Genomic DNA, 18,593 nt, shown 5'->3' with positions numbered 1-18,593 from the left:
TTAGTCTGCTTTTGCTGAATACATAACATTTCAGATCAAACATCCTTACGGTCAATGCAACACAGGAGCATGTAAATAATGACAAAATCTACCACACAACCAGACATAGTGCCTAAACAAATGAGTAGGGTGCTTCCGCAGGATTTACAATGAAACTTTGCAATCGTTTACAAGCTTTGATTTTTCTATAAATTAAAACCAAACTAAACTAAGTTGTTTATAGATGTAAACACTGCAGCCTTAATGTCTGATTAGCACAATTTTCATTTCTGCAACCAACTAGACATCATAAGATATCTTCTAATGAAACCCCATGTCAATATAACAATCCATTCAGAAGTGATAACAAGATGGCAGCCATGGTGGCTATATTGGCTGCAAGACTGGCACTATTTTCATTTATGACCAACTATATACAGTTTTAAAAAAAGTCTTTAAATGAAATCCTACATCAATATGATAATCCATTCCAGGGATAGCTCTGGGCTTCGCCAATGTCACAAGTTGCGATTTGATTTTCTTTTCCTTATTGGCAACAAAATATACCATCTGGCGATCTTTATGGCGACATTTTTGACCATTCAAAATTTTATATAGTTTTGGGTTTGGAGTTGAGAAACTCAAAGGCATCATGACAGAAAGTCACAAACTTGGATAAAAAAATTTCACTGGAATCTGTTGTTACATAAACAAATCTTCTGCTCATATTGACAAACCACCCTAACAGAGCATTGTTATATCATAATCCGCTTATGCTAATGTCTGGCCTTTGTACTCTGTGCTGTAATATAACCCAAATAGTCATGCAACCTGACTAGCTACAATCGGCCACCTCTGAAGGTGGGAACGCTTATGACTACAGTCTACCAGACCATGGCAATTTTTTTTCCTTTTTGAAATATATACCAGAAAAATTGTTTTGCTAGAACTTCAAAGAAAACGGATTACCTTTGAAGCATCAATGATTCTGAATAAATACTAAGAAAATGAAAAAAATTATGTTTCCATCAATGTTTTACAATTATCTGATGTTGCCGCAGCAATAACAAACAGGCATTTGTTTGGTCCTTCAAAGAGCGCCTTTAGTGGCACCTTCAATAACAGTTGAACCTTCATCAAAGCAAGCCGAAGACCTTTGATCAAAGGAAGTCAGCAACAAACTTAAATAAAAGCTTTGTTTCATTTTTCATAGTGATTGGAACATATTTATTGTGCTGTGAAAGTTTCCTGTATGCAACAAAAAATTTCTTACTTAAGATCACTACCAATAGCGGCTTAAACCCAAATTAAAGTTGCAATATTTTGAAACAATAGATATCTGGCCCATGAGTTAAATGAAGGTGGGACATCTCGCAAGAATGAGAAATCTTTTCATTTGTTCACATTTTCATTTCCCTATGAATAGACTCATCCCCTTGGTAGCCTCAGCATCATGGTAGTTGTCTCTGGCTGACCAAAATCTAGACTAATTCAGTACATTGACATGTAGCATATAAACAACTACACAGCCATGTGCAGCTTGGATAATAAATATCAGAGTAAATTGTTTCAGGAAACAACAGGATACAGATCAAACAAGGACTACCCTTTTTTATATACAAGTTTTAGCTGTTGTCTTCTAACGGGATTTGACTGATATATGAATTTTCTAACATATGATCAAATTCTCTAATTCATGGATTTTTCATATGCATGTATATTATTTAACTCATTGTAGAGTGTACTACACAAATGTAAGTTGTCAATATACAAGTGTATTTCAGACAAGTTGTCTTCATCTAATCAAGATTTCCAATTTTTTTAACTGTATAAATCCTAGTCACAGACAAAAGGTCATCTCTTAAAAATTTCCACTTATGTTGACAATATTAACTTGGTCCTGTGGAAGCAGAGATAAATGGTAGTACTGTATTATGAAAATGGCAGCATTTTTTAAAAATTGGCAACAAAATATTGAGGTTGGCAATTTTGGGGGCAAAAACTTTTTAAGCCAGCACCATCCCTGCATTCACAAAATATAGTGATAAGATTTTCAAGATGGACAATTTGTTGATAACAGGATAACATTTTCATTTAGCACCGACAATACATCACAAGTCTTTTAGTCAAAATTCCCTGTCAATAGGGCCATCCATTTTGAAATTGTGGTGATAAGATTTTCAAGATGGTTTTGAAGGTGGTCACACTGGATATCTGAGGGACACTGTTTTCAAAGGGGATCTTTGAATGAATGTATGTTTATTTGTAAAGTCTAATGGCAATCTGCAAAGTAGCAATACCAAACTTGTGCCAATGGACAAGTCGTGGACATTGATAGATTAAGTTATTTTGGTCTGACCAAAGAACTAAAAATAAATCCAAATCATCAAAACAACAGGAGTTATAAAGCACTGAAACTGAGTTTGAATCACCAAAACACTGCTGTCAATTTTAAGTCAACTTAAAATCACCAAAATGGGACTAAAAAAAGACAACACACAAAATGGTATTACATTATGGCCCCTCTAATAAAGAGTGTCTACCAAAAAATGGTTTCTCAAGACAAGCGGTCTCTTATAAAAGGTTTGTATACCCTGAATTTGTTCTGCCAATGTTTAAACTGCTATTTTGCAAGTGGTCTCCTCTTTTCACATCATTCAATTACTATAATTCTTTTCTCCAGATTTCAAATTTGTCTGCTTTTAGTTGAATTTCATCCATTGTTATTATGGTGCAATTATTATTATGGTCATTGTAACAATATATATATATATATATATATATATATATATATATATATATATATATGTACATTGTTTATGTACCGATGAATGAAATAAAAGGACAGAATTATCTCATCCAGAAACAGATTCATTTATTCAGAGACAAAAGCCAAAAGGCTTAATTCACAGGTAACATAAAGGTATTAACTTTATAAACGAGTGTAACCAGCCACACCAACTTGAACAGACAACCGCTTGGTGTGTGGAATGTAATCACTTGTAACACCAAAAAAAAAGCAACAAACAATACAAGCCTTTAACACTATCAAACTTGGAAAAAAATTATCACTTGCTGGTTTAATAGACACAGACCTCATGCACCCCCAGGCAATTTGGATTAACTCAAAAGACAAACAATCAAACAATGTATACCTCTCCCTGGATAATTCATGCACAAAGGGGTTTACAAACAAAGACTGCACTATAATTGAGGGTGCGAGTTACCGAGGGACCTAAAAAAATCCACAAAACATCCAGAAATCATGGGGGTGGGGACTGGGCTGTTTAATGACTGTATAGTTTTATAATCGTGTCAAGAATAATTGTCCATAAAGGGCTTTTTCTGATGAAGTTGTTTGTTATTCTGTAAAAATTATATTTTTTTCAAAATGTCTAACATCTGAAAGATCATTAACATGATACCAACTGGTTTCAACATCCACCACATGTACACAAAAACGTTTGTGTATCACATCACTGCTTTTTATTTTGTTGATTAGAATGGTTCCTGGAGTGGGACAGATAATGTTGTTTTGAAAAAGATATTCTGTGTAGCAGGGAACCAGACTTACTGTTGATACACCACCAAACAAGATTCCTCTTTCTCAAAAACCTGTGACATTTATTTTGTGAGATATTCATCTCCATCAAAACTAAATTTTTGTATTGTTCAATTAGTAAAATGTTGATGATGTGATTTCACTGCAAGTAATAGTAAAATTTCTTATCATCCTTGAGGATATCTCTAAGTGCCATTTCAGGAATTCTCTGAAACTCATTTTCCCCCACAATCGTCTGTATCTGTGAAACAAAGCTCTTGATTTTACAAAGTATTAATTTTGCTTGGCTGCCTTGCTATCTTTGATCACAGCTATAATTGAGTAGGTTAGTTTAAAGTAGTTTAATTAGATTACGTACACAATAACATTTATAACAGTGGCCGACTGATCAACTAAGTGTTCACCCGACATATGACCAGGGTAGCTAGAACTTAAGCATTTAAGATTTGCATGACTTGTAACTTTTTTTTAATTCCACCTCCTTTATTTGACTCAAAGGAAGTAATTAATGTGATAACAGAAAGGAAGCCAGCTTTCAATTCAGTACAACTATAAAGCAAATGCTTCCACTAGTCAGATATCAAAACACGGTTGGCACTTAATTAGGTTCTCAGAGAAATGCTCACGCACATAGATGTTAGGGTAGATTGACACATTTTAGGATTAATTACATGAGGTCGCATTGCATTTATGTCAATTACATTTAAAAAGAACTAAAAGATACATCTAGAACACAAATTTCGCTTGCTAAAATATTTTTTATATTTTTTAATTGGTATTTATTTTTTCAAATACTGCATCCACTAGGCATACATGACATTTCCATACTTGAAATTTCCTTAAAATCATTATTTATAGTGACTAAGAATGTTGTTTGGAAAGAAAATGTAACAAATTATATGGCTTCTTATTAAAAGTTGATATTACATATGGCTGATTACAACTTCCAGGTCCTATCTACCATTTTCAACAATAAGTGATTTTGTTCAAGTTCATCAAACTGGAACCAATTTTAGGGTATCTTCTGGTTCAAAAAATGGGATCCACACCGGACCCAGTATTATAATCAGGTTCATGAGTTATCAGGGTGCAATTTATTGAGGGAGTGGTGTATGTGACCACTACCTTGACTTCAGCACTAAAATGGCAATTCATGACATGTACTTTAGCCTGGTTTACAGTCTATAATAAATATCAATACATGTTTGCCCTGCCAAATTTACAAATGGGTAACACTGGTCAACAGTGAAATCATTACTGACTTGAAAAGGCCCTAATCTGTAGTATTTTGGTGTGCCGAACACGAATATAACCGTGAAAAATTTGTATTGGCTCTCGTTTTGAAGATATTCATATACCTCATTTTCTATGTTTCACTGTGTAAATTTCTCCAGTAGGACTGCAGCAACATCCGGAATAATGATGTAAGATTGCATAATACCATCATGCTCACATCATCCACAGTTGATTGCATCATTTTCTGATGCAATGCAATACTAATGCCATGCGGCTGCTGAAGTAAGTTGACGTCAGCAGTGTACTATACATGTGTAGGCCTATTATACTAATGCCAGGCGGCTGCTGAAGCTGACGTAAGCAGTGTACTATATAAAGCCCAATCAGATAGGTTCAGCATTTAAAATATTTTAGACGTTGTGCGAGACAGTTCAAGCTACTGTTACATAAAACTTATTATTTTATCCATTTACGTACAATAAAGAACAGTAATGCCTCGAAAGTGTGTTAATACCGCGGACAATTTTTGCTATATTTGTGGGGAAGTGACATTTGCCAACCAGAAGAAAAGTATCAATTCTCAAGTGAAGAAGGCATATCATCTTTACTTCGGATGCAAGGTTGGTGACCAAGACAAGCCTTGGGCTCCGCATATATGCTGTGCTACATGTACAACACAGCTTTCACAGTGGTTGAATTGCAAAAGGTCATCAATGCCGTTTGCAGTCCCAATGGTGTGGAGAGAGCCAAGCAACCACCTAAATGACTGTTACTTCTGCTTGGTTCCTCCTCTTTCCGGCGGAATAACGAAGCGAAAGAAGTCGAGAATAGTCTACCCAAACATTCCGTCTGCATTGAGACCAGTTCCACATGGTGAGGGACTTCCTATTCCGGAACCTCCAGCAGAATATTCTCTTGATTCATCTGACGAAGACAAAGGTGAGTCGACCTGTTCTTCTCCTGGTCCATCAACATGCAGTGATCCAGATTTTCACTGTGGTGCATCATCAACCCCACACAGAATAACACAGGAAGAACTAAATGACCTGATTCGTGATTTGGACTTATCAAAGAACAAGGCAGAATTGCTAGGATCAAGACTCCAACAATGGAATCTTCTAGAAGAAGATGTCACAATTACTGCATATCGAAAGCGCCACAAGCAATTGGAGCCTTTCTTCAGAAAGGAAAGTAATCTGATATTCTGTTCCGATATTGAGGGCCTCATGAATGCTTTAAAAATCACTCATGACCCACAAGAATGGAGACTATTTGTGGACTCTTCGAAACTGAGTCTCAAGGCTGTGCTTTTGCACAATGGAAACATTCTTCCATCTATTCCAGTAGCGTATGCTGTCCACATGAAAGAGACATACGATAACTTAAGGCAGCTACTGAATTCCATTGAGTATAACAAGTACAGCTGGCACCTCTGTGGTGATTTGAAGGTAGTTGCCCTTTTAATGGGACTGCAGCAAGGATATACAAAATACATGTGTTTCTTATGCGAGTGGGATAGCCGAGCAAGGGAAATGCACTACATGAGGAAGGAATGGACTCACAGGCAGAATGTAGCCATTGGAGAGAAGAATATCCAACACCCAGCTCTGGTTGAGGCTCAGAAAATCTTGCTACCACCCCTTCACATCAAACTAGGTTTGATGAAGAACTTCGTGAAAGCCATTGACCGGACTTTGCCAGCATTCCGATACCTGCATGAAAAATTCCCTCGACTCAGCGAAGCAAAGATTAAAGAGGGAGTTTTTGTGGGTCCTCAGATTCGAGAGCTTTTCAAAGATGACCAGTTCAACAACTTGCTGGAAGGTGACGCGAAACAAGCATGGAATGCTTTTTGCCTAGTTTCTACAAACTTCCTCGGAAATGTTAGGGCAGAAAACTATAAGGAACTAGTAGAAGACATGTTGATGAAGTATAAGAAACTTGGCTGCAATATGTCTCTAAAGATTCACTTCCTTCATTCCCATTTGGATTTCTTTCCTAGCAACTGTGGTATTGTTAGTGATGAACACGGCGAACGTTTTCATCAAGATATCGCAACAATGGAACAAAGATACCAGGGAAAATGGTCCACTACAATGCTGGCTGACTACTGCTGGACACTCCTCAGAGATGCTCCCGAACAGCTGTACAAGAGACAGGCGAAGAAATCTAAGATGTAGTCAATGACTTGATTTTTTATAGGTAGGCTATTACAGTTGACCTTTTACTATTGGAATGCATTTCGTTATGTAAACATTAATTTCTTGCAGATTACAAAAAAACTAGAGCCAATTTTGCAATTTGACTGTCATATTCGTGTTCAGCACATAAAAATTGATAAGAATTGACTAATTTTATTTCAGTAACATGACTTTTGTAAAAATTTGTTGTCCAGTGTAACCAGACTCATTTTTCTTTTTCTTCTTTTGTTTAGAACAGACTATGCTTTTGAAGCGGCCTTGTTTACAAAGAATTACATAAAAGTCAGTGGTGTTTGTCTCTGTTCATGTGATATGGTCATTCATAGTGATTTACATGTACTTTAGTCTCATTTACATATACAATTTGGCACTACATGTATGACCCATACAAATTCGAAATCAGCAGCAAGCCTTTTCTTGACAACAGTCCAATCAGTCAAAGTTTTCAAAGATTAAATAGATGTTGGTTTTGGTTATCCCTGTTTTTGTGATACAATCGTTCATAAATAGTGTTAAAATGCTTATTTTGCCAAGACACTATGGTTGCTGGTTGTGTTCAGCAGGTGGATGCTCATGACAGTGTATTTATATAACAAAACTGATCTTGCATTATAAATGTGGTCATAAATGACAAGTGGTCGCTCATAGCAAAAGTTGCTCAATACAAATTTTACTGTACTGATTAGTACATTAAATCTATTTTCATGTCTCATATCTTCTTATATTTTGGTCCATTTCTATCTTTATGGGTTTCAAAAGGTAGGTGAAATTCATAGTTGTGCTATGTATATTTGTGTCCATCTGTCCCAACATATATGTTTGTTTTGTATGTATTTATATGTGCATCTATCCATGATGTGTATATCTGCATGGATTTCAATACTGTACAAGTTAACATCAATGAAGGAACAATATGTATTTGTAAGAAATTTGTTTCTATATTGTGTCACTTGCTGTTAGACATTTCACACTTGCAGATTTAAAGAGGCAAGTGGCAAGGATGTCAACAATATATTGCCTTTAGCTGCAAGTGCAACCAACAACAGGTTCTCTGCCTTTTTTTCTGACATTGCTGGTGGAGGAGACCAATGATGTTTGGCACTGTTTGTGCTGGAGTTTGCAGCCTTTTTGCTCTAATGGATTATCAGACACTCGCTTCCACGTGTCTCAGCAATTAAAAATTGTTCAAGTCAATAATTCATGGACAGCAGGTATTCTGTTCTGACTGGGATTAATATTAAGAAAGTTAGTGTTCGAAAGATTTAATGCTATAGGTCAAAAAGAAGACTCAACGTACATATGTTGGTACAAAAAAATTATTAATTACTAGAAAGCGGCAGATAGTCTTACTCTATTTGGCTGGAATTTTCGAATAAAGCATTCATATCTGTCACCAGTAATGTCAATAAAAAAAAAGGCGGAGAAATACTTGCTGGTCTAGCTGCTAGTGTTGCATGGAACGAGAAATTACTCGCCATCTGCAACTCGCATAACAAAGGAAGGTGGACTTGAAGTTCGTTCGGGATTTTCCAACTCTGTTTGGGTGATTCAAACTAAGTTTTCTTTTTACTGTCATTTCGTTTCTGTGTTTAGACAAAGCGCTTGTTAATCTATCCGACTCTATACATTTGTCGAAAATAGGGAGATGTCACGCATCTCGTCATCTAGTTCCCTTGTAATTTATTTCAGCCTCTTTACCATTATCCTGTACTCCCTGATCCTGTAAAGTCTTCTCGTCTGAAAGATACAATCCCGTCCGGACCAAAATAACTTTGTGATACAGAGAACTTTTGACACTTTCTGCCGGATCATCAAACTGCGAAAGAGCATACACTTTTAGTTTATCAACTGTCAATTCTGGGCTCAAATCTGCTATAAATTCCATGCCGTTCATAATCGTGACTCGAACCTTCATTGTAGAAGGTGGAAATATGCTAGAATCTGAAACAAACATAATAAAAGTTCTCTGTTGGTGGGCAAATTGTACAGGTAAACTTGTCGAAAAGTACCATTTCCGGTAAGGGGGTTCCTACTAAACACCGCAAAGACGTGCAAAGGTGGCGCTCTACAGATATTATGAACTTAATAGAGACTGACAGGTGAAGAGAGAAGTTGTTTGCAAATGCTATATGCATAGCGGAGAGAATCTTGGTATGTTACTTTCATGTGCTGTGGTTGAAACTTCGTTGGATATTGTACTGGTGGAACCTGTACATGATCGAAGCAGACAGCTAACCAAAATGTCATGTGCTCCAAAGATAACCTGAATTAGTCTAAAATACACAATTTTTAACAGTTATTAAAATAGGGAAAACGAATTTTGACAGACTAAACAATACTAGCTTCTGAAAGTGCACTAAATGAATTGCCATATATATATATATATATATATATATATATATATATATATATATATATATATATATATATATATAAACGAAGTTATTGGCATGTTTAAAATACAAGTTACCTCTGAAAGTCATGGAAGTGAAAATGTATGCCGATAAATCAACCTTTCACCCTAGGCCGATAAATCACCCCTTCACCCGTGATGATATTGATTTTTGTCCATCAGTATCAACACACGCGGGGGGGGGGGGGCTGGTTTATCGGACTAGCGAAAATGGTGAAAAGGAACTAGCAGGTTTTCTTTATAGTTGCACATCTGAAGTAAGGCCCAGTTAATCAATAAAACAAAGCAATGGGAATTCAAAGTTTTTTAACGTTACCTAAGATATACTATATCTTTTCAAATAGCCTGCATAACCAGTGAAGAAAACCAGAAAAAAATCGTTTTCATTAAAATATCAAACCCAACTATGCAAAATACAAAACGGAAGATAGCCACCAAAGACAGGGTTATCGTGTGTGTGTGTGTATATATATATATATATATATATATATATATATATATACACACACACACACGATAACCTTTTTGCATCTGTTTCAAATGAGATAACATATTTTACCAACAATGACGAGAAGATTACATTGCTTTGACTAAACGCAATATTGAATATTTAATTTAATTCATTACAATGTTAAATGCAAAATTGATACCGCTCCGGTGGCCTAGTGGTTAGAGCGTCCGCCTCAGATGCGGGAGGTCGTGGGTTCGATCCCCGGCAGAGTAATAGCAAAGACTTACAAAAATGGTACTAACGGCTGCCTCGCTTGGCGCTCAGCATTAAGGGGTTAGTGTTAGGACTTGTCGGCCTGGTGTCAGTATAATATGACTGGGTGGGACATCATGCTACATGTCTGCGGCATGATGCCCCAGTGCTAGACATCACTATAAACTGCCACATTGCAGACATCGTAGCGATATGACTGAATTTTTTTTAAAGCTACGTTAAAAATCCAAATCACATCACATCACAGCAAAATTGATATATATTTTGTATTTAAAAAAAGACCGACCAACACATAAACAAAGTAAACATTTCAAATTATTTGATGTTTATTTAGAAGTTTTATATCAACAGTAAATAGTTGCCGCCCATGTCAGTTTAACTGTCTTTGTGCCGTCTTCGCCAAGTCTTTGTCCAGTCTTTGCGCATCAAAGCCCCGTATGCGCATCAAAAAATTTAAGTGGACTGGGTAAGGGACACAACTTTCGTTGCCTTAAGACCGAATAGAGCCAATTACATTAGTAGTGAATGGGGCCACCCTAGCCTCAATGGGAATTATCATTACAGAGACCCCTGGGCCACTCTAGCCTCAATGGAAAATGAACGTGGAGAAAAATCGTGGGCCACTCTAGCCTCAAGGGGAATTTAACATGGGAAATAGTCTTGGGCTACTCTAGCCTCAAGGGAAATTGAACATGGAGAAAAACCCTGGGCCACTCTAGCCTCAAGGGGAATTGAACATGGGGGAATAAAGTGTGGGTCTATCTAGGGACAAGGGGAATTGAACATATGGAAATTGAACATGGTGGGTCTGTATAGCGTCAAGGGGAATTGAACATGGTGGGATTGTCTAGGGACAATGATGGTAGAGGGTCAAACACAACAGAGACAGAGACATACATAACTAGTACAAGCGTGGGATTTATATATAAAGCATTAGCAAGACCTGAAATCTTGCTGGGGTGTTCAAACATTTGCATAATTGTAATGATGCTATAAATAGCTATAATCAAGGAAATGCTCAACGACAAAATGGATGTGACTAAAAGTAACGTTAAAATGACGAAATTGTCCCAGAATTTAAAGGAAAATAAACATATCCCCGAAAATTAAGTTACAATGGTTTAGACTAAACTGGATAAAATTAGTAACTACTTACAATATCAACTTCTGTGACGATCGTGGATAAATACCTATGTATCTATAATCAGCTGAAATTCCTATGAAATCCCACTATCTATTTATAGCTCCAACTTGTGGGTTTTTCCTTTGGAAAATCCCACTATCTTTTTATAGCCTCAGCTTGAGTGACGTTCCTGTTTATGAATTCTAGTATATATGTATAGCTACAAAATGTGGAAATCCCCAAGTCGATATTTATAGTCTCAAAATTTCCAGCGTCAGTGACGTCACTGTACTGAACACTAGGGGATAAATGGCAACAGTGTTGCAAGTGGCTGACCTGAATACGCGCTACTGTAGGTAGGTAGGTAGAGTGTATCTGATAGGGATAAAGTGAGTTTTATAGGGACAAACAGAGACCAGTACACACACACACACACAACATACGCGCGCAGACACACTCACACACACACACACACACACACACACACAGAGGAAAGAGGAAAAAACAAACCCGAAATCTACTATCCACACTCGGGAGGAAGAAAAAAAAACAACCAAATATACGATCTACACAACGTACGCTAACACACACACACACACACACACACACACACACACACTATAAAATGGATAAAATTAGTAACTACTTACAATATCAACTTCTGTGACGATCGTGGATAAATACCTATGTATCTATAATCAGCTGAAATTCCTATGAAATCCCACTATCTATTTATAGCTCCAACTTGTGGGTTTTTCCTTTGGAAAATCCCACTATCTTTTTATAGCCTCAGCTTGAGTGACGTTCCTGTTTATGAATTCTAGTATATATGTATAGCTACAAAATGTGGAAATCCCCAAGTCGATATTTATAGTCTCAAAATTTCCAGCGTCAGTGACGTCACTGTACTGTACTGAATACGCGCTACTGTAGGTAGGTAGGTAGAGTGTATCTGATAGGGATAAAGTGAGTTTTATAGGGACAAACAGAGACCAATACACACACACACACACACACACACACAACATACGCGCGCAGACACACTCACACACACACACACACACACACACACACAGACTGAGGGAAGAGGAAAAAACAAACCCCAAATATACTATCCACACTCGGGAGGAAGACAAAAAACAACCAAATATACGATCTAAACAACGTACGCTAACACACACACACACACGCGCGCGCGCGCGCGCGCACCACAGAGGGAAGAAGAATAAAACCATTATACACTATCCACAACGAGTGAAGAAATAACCCTTTACATATACTATCAACAGAGAGTGAAGAAAATAACCCATTATATTCCATCAACAAAGAGTGAAGAAAAAGTTTTTTGAAAGCACCTAAGCCCTCACCTGCAATGACCAACTCTGCCAAACACCTACACCCCACCCCACCCCCACTCCCAACACTACAAAACCCATTTAACCCGTTATTTTATGGCATCAGTGTGTGCTTTAGGAAACATCAAGACACAAAAATGATGGATGAATAGACTGACTATTGTTTACGGACTTGCATGCCTAAAGAGCGTGCGTGAAGGAAAACATCCTTCCATTTCGATTCTAACTAAAACATGATCCAGAGGGATAGAGAGAGGTGAAAGAGCACAATTTCATAAAGTGTGAGTAAAAACAAAACACGCCATCCTTATTATACAATGTCAAGACCAAGAGACACTTACGTTTTCTTTCTGGTCTATTCTCTTTTAGAAGGTAGTATGAAATTTCACATCAAGGCCAACGCATCGGCTCACATTGTCAATTTTTCCATTTCCATGTCTTTACTGGCACAAGTTCTTCATCATCTTCAATTTCTTCTTCTTCTTCTTCTGAATCCCTCTTCTCTGTTTCGTCTTGTGTTTTGTTTCTTCTCTTTTCTCGTAGGGCACTCTGAATTCCAGTGTCCTTTCCCCTGACAACGATATTGGGTATCTTGACTTTTGTCTCTCTTTCTTAGACGAAGCAGGTATTTTGGAGACAAATACCCATTTACCTTTGCAGATATAGCAAACTTCGTTAGCACACACTTTCGTATGACTCTCATCAAATCAACGACCAAAAGAGTAAGTTTTGTTGCCACTTTCGCCTGTGAATTATGCTTTCGTATGACTTTTAGCAAATATTTGACCAGCAGGTCGATCTGTGCTGACTCTTCCATCTTCGTGATCGTTTGAGAGCGGAATGAATACTCTGACGCTAAGACACTTTCCTTATATACAGGGACCTGCTGCGTATGAAACCTAGTCAAATGTAATTTTGCAATAAGATGAAACGATTTCATTGAGGAAGTAAAAGGCAATGATGTACCGTATCGCCTCACACAAAACCTGAAGTGTTAGCTCAGATCCGTGTCAGCAATTTCGAAGACGACATAACTGAGCTTTCATCAATGTTCTCTAATTATGCCACAAAACCACGAGTCCTGATTCACGCCAAAAGAAATTTCGTTCGGTCCATAAAAATTAGTATCACATCTGAGAAACGCAAAAACGAACTTCCAGAAAACTGAGAACGACGGCTTACACCTACAACGTAAATGTATGAGTTCAAGTAGTGCGTACAACTTAGTCAAATTAAATTTTTATAGTCAAGACGAAACGATCTCTTTTCAAACAAGAAAGCAGACACCAAGCGACAATGGCAATCCGTGTCACACAACACTTTTCAAAATGTATATGATCAGAGGTTTGTTCTAGCGATCTGCACGGTTAAATTAAATGTTGATGTATTTTGCAATAAGACGGACACAATTTCCATGGGATCGCCATTGGTACGATTGTTCGTGCATTAGTTTAATTTGTAAAAATATTTTTTATATAAATCGCCTATAGGATAGACCCAGTAAAGCATGGCCATTCTCGTCACTGTCTGAATAGCTACTCAAGTCAATTCGAAGTGAACGCGGTAAGAAAATAAGTATAGCCAATGAAATGGCTTACAACGGGTGATGCATTGTTTTGTTCTAGGACTGTGTGGCATAATAATCCCTATGTTCTTGCGTTGTTACCATTACAGTACAGACAGACTGAAATGTGAACTTACAAGCCCTCTTTGTCTGTGTTGTACCATTTCTTCTTACCACATCAAAATACTGAGCGTCACAGTATTGGTTCGCGTTTTCAAGCTGACCATTTTTTTTATATCTCACTTAAACATTTTAACATAAACACTCACACTCACATCGGTAGAGTCAGAACAGATGTGTTACAGTATTGAGGGGCATGCTATCTTTTTTTTCAAACTAATAAATTTGGGGTTTGTATGAAGTAAAGAACCGAAAGTACAGTGGAACTCAAGGATGATGACCCAATCTGTCTGTCTATTGATGCGTGTATTTACTTAAGAAGAAATATGACCTCTAAAACACAAAGAGATACGGCAAGCATGATTAGAATGAACATAACGATGTTTTCCTTCCCGCCCGTGTAATTTAGAGCTTCAATCCTCTTTGAAGACAAACTTGGTCTCCTTTTGTAGGGCTTGAAATAATAAAAAAAAACCTGAAAAAATCTTAAGCACTTTGCTATAGATAATTTCATCAACAGACTAAACAACATAAATACCGTTACAACACTAGAAAGCCTTAAATCTTCTATCAAAAAGAAATGCATCAAAAAATTAAAGATTAACGATAACTAACCAGTGAAACCGAATTTAACAAAGGCAGTGACATGTGAAGAAATGGCTCTCACTTTGGAAAGGTAGGCGAATGTACTCTGTCATGCACCATCAACTTGAAAAAATATTATAAACAGAGAGAAACCTGAATTCAAAATTCAGTTGTTTTTTCTTATAAATTGTTTCGTTTCTTTTTTCTTTTTTGGAACAAATCTAAGCACTAATATAGAGTGGAAAAGGGAAAATGCACATGCAAGCTTTGATATTTCTGAAAAAATGAGGGGATATTCCTAACGTTCATAACCACCTATGGACTTGGACTTGTCTGTGACTTATCCACAAAACAAGATGTACATATTTCTGGTCAAGCTGCAAGTGTGTGCGTGTTTTTGAAAATGGTAAAAATTGGATATACAATTTTCTCGTGACACTTATAAAGTGAAGAGTCTGTGCAAGTGTCAAAAGCCAAAGTCATATAAGTTTTGTATTTTGTACGGCTTGTAAAGATTTCCACTTTAGAAAATGTGAAGTATCACAAGTTATTATCACAAACAGAAGTGGAACATAGGGGCTTGCAAGAAAGAAAATAACCCATACAGTTGGTGTCATCAAGAGTGCTAGAGACGGTACCCGAACTTGCTTGCTTGCTTACTTGAATTAAAGTGATTTTCGCTCTAATGGAGCATATATCACTGGTTTAATAACGCACCGCGTGATTTTTAATTACTCCTGGGGAAGGAAAGAGAGCCTCATCCCCCATGCTTTTATATACTCACAGACTACTTTTAAATTTAGCCACTCAGGTGTAGGACTAACTAATCCTTAACAACCTGACTGAAAGGCTTTAAACATGAGTGGGAATAGTCTCACCACACACTCATTTTTCTGTCCGAGCGTGGTAAAGGAGGGAAAAGGTGCTCAGCAAGACAGCCATGGGTGTTAAGTACTCAACAAAACGCTAGCCCGTACTTATTTCAAATCAAGTCCCGTTTTTGCTAATGGACAGTAAAAAGTACCAATAATGTGTTAACCACTTGTGCAATTAGTTCAAATCTAACGATTCTGTTAAATTTCCTACTTCCTAACATATCTATCTAATATTAGTACTTAGTGTACATAAAAATAGCCATACTGATCTTATTTAAATTATTATGTCTAAGCGACATATACCAGTTTGGTCACTGTTAGGTTTAAAAAGTTAAGTTTGTTGCGGTGTTCCAATGGGTCAAGTTTGTTTCGAGAATAGTTTAGTCAAGGAGGGATACCAAGCCAAATATGGTTCCCTAGTTAATTAAAAGCAATTTTTTGGAGCCCTAAAAAAGGCTGTTTTTTTCTGTTAGAAGGTAACACGTCTCTCTTTTGCTTTCACGTTCTTTCCCGCACTCCTAGTCTCATGATTCTTGATATCAGGAAATGCGTAGCCATGATGGGCGGCAATGTAAGCAGCGGCTTCTACCAGTTGACTGAGGGGGTATCCAGTGTAGGTTTGTCTGTAGAATTGGGCAAGAACTCTGACCCTAATCCCCATTGAGAAGGTCTTGGTTTAAAGGTGTCTAGAGATTTGTAGGCAACGTATTGTATGGCTCTAATAAACTACCCTGCTTTGTTGACGTCATACAATGCTTGATCTAGTCCCATTTCGGTGTACTTCTCAACGAGTGTCAGCGTCCCCCTCCTCCTCCTCCTCAATCGCCTCAATTTCCTCTTCTGGTTCAGATACTAATTCTTTAGTTGAGGTAGATAGTTTCAAATCCGCTGTTATGGTGTCTGTCGCTGTTATTGTTGTTGTGGTTGTTCTTTCAACTGAGATTGCCTGTAGTATCGGAGTGAGAAAAGAACGTTGTTGTTGTTGTAGGGTTTAACGCCATTTTTCAGCACGCGATAGGCTATACATGGCGGCCAGTATTAATGGTGGAGGAAGAACCCGGGAAAAACCCGGAAAGAACCACCGACCCAAGAGAAGCTACTGGCAAGCTTTCTCACATACCCACATTAGCCGAATCCGAGACTCGAACCCACGCAGACAAAGGTGAGATGACAGTGATCCGTAACGGAGAGCGCTTTAGACCACTTGGCCACTCGGGGCCCCAGAAAAGAACGTAGTGCCTCCGATAATTACATTTGAGTTTGTCATACCGTTTGTCTAACATAATTGGCCCTTTGTTTTACCACCACTCTTTCCGGGGCAGGTTGTTTGTTAGGTATAGTCGGATGTTGACTAGATGTTATTTGTGTTCTCGAGGTGGGTGGAGTGATAACTGGTTAGGTCTGCATTTCTTGCTCCCGCTACTGTTGCGTATATTTCTTCCCTCCACACCGAGTTCTGGGCCTAATTCTTTTAATTTCGTTGTACCCGAACTTACATTATCCATATTATCACCAACAAAAAAAAAAAAGCACAAACCTAAAAGAAACACTCACTCACTTTTTTTTACAGAACATTACTATTTTTAAAATTTTGATAAGCGACGGAAACGAAGGACTTAGAGTCGCACTTTCTAACCAAGATAAAAAAATCATGTGCTGATAGACTCACTTCTGTATTTTTTCTTCTAACTGACTAACATATCATAGGCAGTGGAATGTTATTTCTTTTCGAGAGTATGGGGTAGCCCTGGATATTTTTTTTTTGGAACTTGAAGCAATGGCGGTCGCTTAGGTTATAAGATGGCGACCTCCTCTGACGACCGGCTTTCTCACAGGATAAGGTCTGCTTCTTCTTCTTCTCTTTTCCGAAGAAGCAGACCTTATCCTGTGAGAAAGCCGGTCGTCAGAGGAGGTCGCCATCTTATAACCTAATATAGTGATAAGATTTTCAAGATGGACAATTTGTTGATAACAGGATAACATTTTCATTTAGCACCGACAATACATCACAAGTCTTTTAGTCAAAATTCCCTGTCAATAGGGCCATCCATTTTGAAATTGTGGTGATAAGATTTTCAAGATGGTTTTGAAGGTGGTCACACTGGATATCTGAGGGACACTGTTTTCAAAGGGGATCTTTGAATGAATGTATGTTTATTTGTAAAGTCTAATGGCAATCTGCAAAGTAGCAATACCAAACTTGTGCCAATGGACAAGTCGTGGACATTGATAGATTAAGTTATTTTGGTCTGACCAAAGAACTAAAAATAAATCCAAATCATCAAAACAACAGGAGTTATAAAGCACTGAAACTGAGTTTGAATCACCAAAACACTGCTGTCAATTTTAAGTCAACTTAAAATCACCAAAATGGGACTAAAAAAAGACAACACACAAAATGGTATTACATTATGGCCCCTCTAATAAAGAGTGTCTACCAAAAAATGGTTTCTCAAGACAAGCGGTCTCTTATAAAAGGTTTGTATACCCTGAATTTGTTCTGCCAATGTTTAAACTGCTATTTTGCAAGTGGTCTCCTCTTTTCACATCATTCAATTACTATAATTCTTTTCTCCAGATTTTAAATTTGTCTGTTTTTAGTTGAAGTTCATCCATTGTTATTATGGTGCAATTATTATTATGGTCATTGTAACAATATATATATATATATATATATATATATATATATATATATATATATATATATATATATATGTACATTGTTTATGTACCGATGAATGAAATAAAAGGACACAATTATCTCATCCAGAAACAGATTCATTTATTCAGAGACAAAAGCCAAAAGGCTTAATTCACAGGTAACATAAAGGTATTAACTTTATAAACGAGTGTAAC

At 37.2% G+C, this 18,593-nt stretch overlaps 1 protein-coding gene across 2 annotated transcripts in view; it reads right to left on the bottom strand.

Moving 5' to 3' along the window:
• LOC149778831 (ubiquitin-associated domain-containing protein 1-like) overlaps nt 1-9,005 on the bottom strand; it is a 42,037-nt gene extending 33,032 nt beyond the window's left edge. For both annotated transcript variants that reach the window (XM_089939579.1, XM_089939580.1), the window contains exon 1: nt 8,677-9,005. In XM_089939579.1, coding sequence (XP_089795705.1) covers nt 8,677-8,932 — 256 coding nt within the window. In that variant the 5' untranslated portion in view covers nt 8,933-9,005. The remainder of the gene's footprint in view (nt 1-8,676) is intronic.
• Between the last annotated feature and the right edge of the window lie 9,588 nt (nt 9,006-18,593).

Source organism: Sinohyriopsis cumingii, chromosome 17 (genome assembly GCF_028554795.1).
Source record: "Sinohyriopsis cumingii isolate HCF-2022 chromosome 17, ASM2855479v2, whole genome shotgun sequence".
NCBI classification, from domain to species: domain Eukaryota; kingdom Metazoa; phylum Mollusca; class Bivalvia; order Unionida; family Unionidae; genus Sinohyriopsis; species Sinohyriopsis cumingii.
Note: the sequence above shows the minus strand (reverse complement) of the source record. Positions and strands in the feature narration are given on the sequence as shown.